The 4,947-nt window shown below is 31.0% G+C and overlaps 1 protein-coding gene across 1 annotated transcript in view; it reads left to right on the top strand.

The window, feature by feature from the left end:
* The window catches only part of LOC117125130 (cadherin-9-like), a 14,991-nt gene that overhangs the window by 8,160 nt on the left and 1,884 nt on the right, over positions 1-4,947 (top strand). Inside the window, exons 10-13 of the mRNA XM_033271529.1 lie at positions 112-248; positions 534-779; positions 3,757-3,897; positions 4,069-4,177. Of these exons, the coding sequence (XP_033127420.1) occupies positions 112-248; positions 534-779; positions 3,757-3,897; positions 4,069-4,177 (633 nt within the window). The remainder of the gene's footprint in view (positions 1-111; positions 249-533; positions 780-3,756; positions 3,898-4,068; positions 4,178-4,947) is intronic.

Below are 4,947 nucleotides of genomic sequence, written 5' to 3'. Positions count from 1 at the left end.
CATTAATATTTGCCCATCTTCCTTCTTTGTAACCAATTCATTTGTTTCAGTATCACACTGGTACTAAATTCAACATTTATATTGATAATTACAATATATATTCTCTTCAAGGTATTACATTTCCAGCTTCGGTACCTCATCAGAAATGTTTGCTATTCATCCTGTAAATGGCAGTCTCTATTTAAAAGAAGAACTCGACAGAGAGGAGAAAGATAGTCATATAATTATCATAGTAGCAACAGACCAAGGTATGGTTTTCAGTAGTGGGAAATCACTTCAAGTTCCTTTAAACATTTACAACGGACGTTTTCAATTGTGTTGCCATCTTTTTTTCTTATTCAAGTGATAATTATTCTTTTCTAATAAAGCGTATTTATTAAAATGATAGAAACCTCTATCTAATAAATTGTCTATAATGTACTCTTTTTATTATTTGCATATTTGTTTAAATTAGACAAAATATTATGCGTTGTGACAGCGTATGTGCATCTATCTTTAAAATAAATGTGTTTTTTGGGGGGGATTTTTTTCAGGTTCACCTTCACTTTCGACAACTACCACAGTGAATATACAGGTGACAGATGTTAATGACAATAGTCCATTATTGACCATACAACGCAAGATTGTCGTCTCAGAAACAGCGACCCCACCCTACGAAGTGGTCCGAATTGAAGCGATAGACTTTGACGCTCCACCTAATCAAGGTCCATTCTCATTTGAATTAGTTTGCTCCGATGATGACGGTGTCTGCAGCTACTTCGCCCTCATCGACCAACATGGTATTTTGAACTTCTAACTTATTTACTAAAATTCAGACTTACTACGGTATATTATTTCATCCCTTAAAGGACATTCGTTACTCGCAAATACATCCATTATAAAATATAAAAACAGTAATATTTGAAATATAAAAACAATAAAATTTGAAATATAAAAACAGTAAAATTTGAAATATAAAAGCAGTAAAATTTAAAATCAATCTGATATTGAAGACATAACAAGTTTAACAATACCGTATGAATCTATTGTGTATGAAGTTGTAAACATATTGATTGTTGCTATTATGGGTGTCTATCTTACTTAACGAGAGAGGTTGGCCTGTATATGCAGTATTTTGTGGCCAGATGCCAAAGTTTGTGATGTGTAAGCGTATACTAAGTTAACTATATTTCATCCCTTAAAGGACGCATTCGTTACTCGCAAATATACATCCATTTTAAAATATAAAGACAGTAAAATTTAAAATCAATCTGATATCGTAAACATAACCATTTTAACAATGCTATATGAATCTGTTATGTATGTTGTAAAAATATTTATTGTTGCTGTGGGTGTCTATTTCTTAACGAGAGAGGTAGGCCTATGCAGTATTTTGTGGCCCGGTGCAAAAGTTTACGATGTGTAGGAGTATACTAAGTTATTAAGTCATATGTATATGTATGTATGTATTATATTATAGTAATTACATCACTGAGGCCTTTGTCAGGAATCAAACATTTATTTATTTATTTAATTCTTTATCCAACAGCGAAAAATCGCCACTGAAAAGTGAGAAAAAAATTACCTAATAAAAACATATACATTTATATAAAGGTACGATTAAATGGTACAGTATAAAAGTACAATACAGAAGATAAAAAGGCTCTAACTGCCACAGCCACGCCAAGTAGAATAACCACCACCCTCAAAAGCTCAAGACTCCATCTGGAGAACAATCCAACGAAATTTGGCGTAGCTGTGGAAGAGAATATCAATGTGAACATTATCAAGTGAAGAAATATAATTGTATTGTACAGGAAGCCTAGAAATAAAACTACGTATTACATTGGTTAACTCGATTAAAAGGTACAGCAAAAATTGGCCGATTACGCAGACGTTTAGTACATGCTCTAATACTAAAGTAATTAATAACATTACAATTGAGAGTGGAATTTAAACATTTGTAAAAAAAAAACATCATGTCATGCAATAAAAATCTACGATTAGGAGTAACAAGAATACAAAGATAGTTAAAACGTTTCATAAAAAAAAAAAAACCAACAGAATTTTGAGTGAATTTTATCGATTCGAGCCAACTGGGATGTAGATGCAGAACAAAGGATCACACTACAGTATTCAAAAATAGGCATAACTAACGTTTTATATAAATTAACCATGGCGCGTGGGCTATTTATTTCCCTGCAATTTCTTCAGATGAAGCCAAGTGTCCTGTTAAATGGAGAGCATTTTTACCACCAAGTGATGACTCGACTCTAATATAAAATATACAATGCCTGTTGTGTATGTCTGGGTAATAATGAAGCCTATGATAGTATAATACATACTTGGAGTATGTATTATACTCTCGTATAATACATACTTGGAGTATGTATTATACGATAGTATAATACATACTCCAAGTATCGAAATGCACGCCATCTTTTATCGAAAATGCACGCCTACTTTTTTAATGTTTGAATTGCATGTAAAAATAGTTTTATTTAAATTGACGTATACATATTTTCTCTTGATTTAGTTCATGCAGCTAAGATGGGTGGTAAAAACTGTATAAATATATATGTATGTATATACATATATATATATATACTTTATATACATATATATATACTTATATATATATACATATATATACATATTATACATATACATATGATGAGATCTAACAAGATCGAAAGAGTGAATTTTATCGATTCGAGCCAACTGGGATGTAGATGCAGAACAAAGGATCACACTACAGTATTCAAAAATAGGCATAACTAACGTTTTATATAAATTAACCATGGCGCGTGGGCTATTTATTTCCCTGCAATTTCTTCAGATGAAGCCAAGTGTCCTGTTAAATGGAGAGCATTTTTACCACCAAGTGATGACTCGACTCTAATATAAAATATACAATGCCTGTTGTGTATGTCTGGGTAATAATGAAGCCTATGATAGTATAATACATACTTGGAGTATGTATTATACTCTCGTATAATACATACTTGGAGTATGTATTATACGATAGTATAATACATACTCCAAGTATCGAAATGCACGCCATCTTTTATCGAAAATGCACGCCTACTTTTTTAGTGTTTGAATTGCATGTAAAAATAGTTTTATTTAAATTGACGTAATACACATTCCCTTGATTTAGTTCATGCAGCTAAGATGGGTGGGAAAAACTGTATAAATATATATGTATGTATATATACATATACAGTATATACTTATATATATATGTATATATATACATATATATACATATATATATATATATACATATATATACATATATATTTATTTATTTATTTTTTACTTATCCATTTATTTATTTATTTATTTATTATTATTATTATTATTATTATTATTATTATTATTATAGTTACTTTTTACTATACCTAGTTTTCCAAAAAAAATAACACACTGTACGGTTACTTTAAAATTTAATTAATAGTTAATAGGTTTGAACCTTCCCTGTGAATTTCGCTTGTGTTCTTGGACAAGATCTTTACCGTGTTTGTATCTCACCGCCCGAGAATATAAATGGGTACCTGGTTAAACTATACTAGGGAGGTTAAGCAGGAGGTGTAGAACAGAACTGTTGACCCTACCACAATATATTGAGGCAAATTACGATTAATTCCTAACAGATCGTTCCTCTTCGTTCAATGATGAATACGCGACTGCCTTTGCTTTTACATTTAGTAACCATTTTATGATAAAAATAGAGTGCGCCTATATTTTAAAATCAGTCAAATATTTTTTTTTCAGATAATACATCGATACTATGCACTAAGACACGCTTAGATTCAACAATCAAAAGCGAGTATACCATAAAAGTTAGAATACAAGACAGTGGCGATCCTCCACAATTCTCCATTGACTCCTTTACAGTAGCAATAACACCAGCAGGTGAGTAATCGAATATATCGTCTGTGACGTCGAATTTCGCCGTCACATTACCTTATAATACCGTATTATGTTTAATTGTGTATTATTTTAAAGAGAAATTTATTGTTTGAACGTCATATATTTTTTGTAGTTGATTTTATTGATATATCATATTTACTCTATTGTTTCTAGATTCTGATAGTAGTATAAATATTATTATCGGAACATGCACCGCCGGCGGAGTAGGCTTTATTCTTCTTTTATGTGGGTGTTGTCTGCTAATTCACAAACAACGAAAACGGTAAATATTTCACACGTGACTATATTGTGTAAAATACTTCACTAAACATGTTTTAATATTATCGTTAGTAATAATTGTCGTTAATGCTATTATCTAATCGTCAATGTTACTGTGATTATTATTCGGTATAATTATCTGTTTCTTTAGTCAATATCGTCATTAACATCCATAGTTTAGTTCGTATATTTTATAGCGCCTGTTTCTTTAGGTTACAAAGTGCTTTGTTTTCTCTGGTCTTTTGAGTCCACATGCCTAAGTGTTGCTGCTGGTAATCAGCGCAGGAGCAGGCAATTCCGCCATTTATACTTCTGGGTGGAGAGAAGCAATGCAGATAAAAAGTACCTTGCCAAAAAGACGCAAGCGGAATGCACAGCGTAGGATTAAAAACCCCGATCTCGAGGTTAAGAAACCAAACCATTCCCGCTGCGCCTAACCGCTTCCACAATAACGTCATTACAATTATTATTAAGGACATAATTATTTATTTTATTTCATTATTTTTTTCTCTTCATTTACAAATTAAAATAAGTTAGACAGTGAGCCAGATTGCCAACAGTAAAACCAATCACTTTCTTTTACTGAACAAATTTAATAATAATTAAATCAAGTGTTTTGGGTTCTTTCTTGGTGGAAACAGGTGTCTGCAACATAAATTCCCTGACTTAATTTTCAAAAAGGTTCATCGTGCAATAATTATGTTTGCCCGATTATTATTATTATTATTATTATTATTATTATTATTATTATTATTATTATTATTATTATTATTA

This window comes from Anneissia japonica, unplaced genomic scaffold (genome assembly GCF_011630105.1).
Source record: "Anneissia japonica isolate Jap-2015-1 unplaced genomic scaffold, ASM1163010v1 scaffold9_len2422644_cov172, whole genome shotgun sequence".
Taxonomy (NCBI): Eukaryota; Metazoa; Echinodermata; class Crinoidea; order Comatulida; family Comatulidae; genus Anneissia; species Anneissia japonica.
The sequence above is the reverse complement of the archived record's forward strand: the minus strand, read 5'-3'. Positions and strand labels throughout refer to the sequence as shown.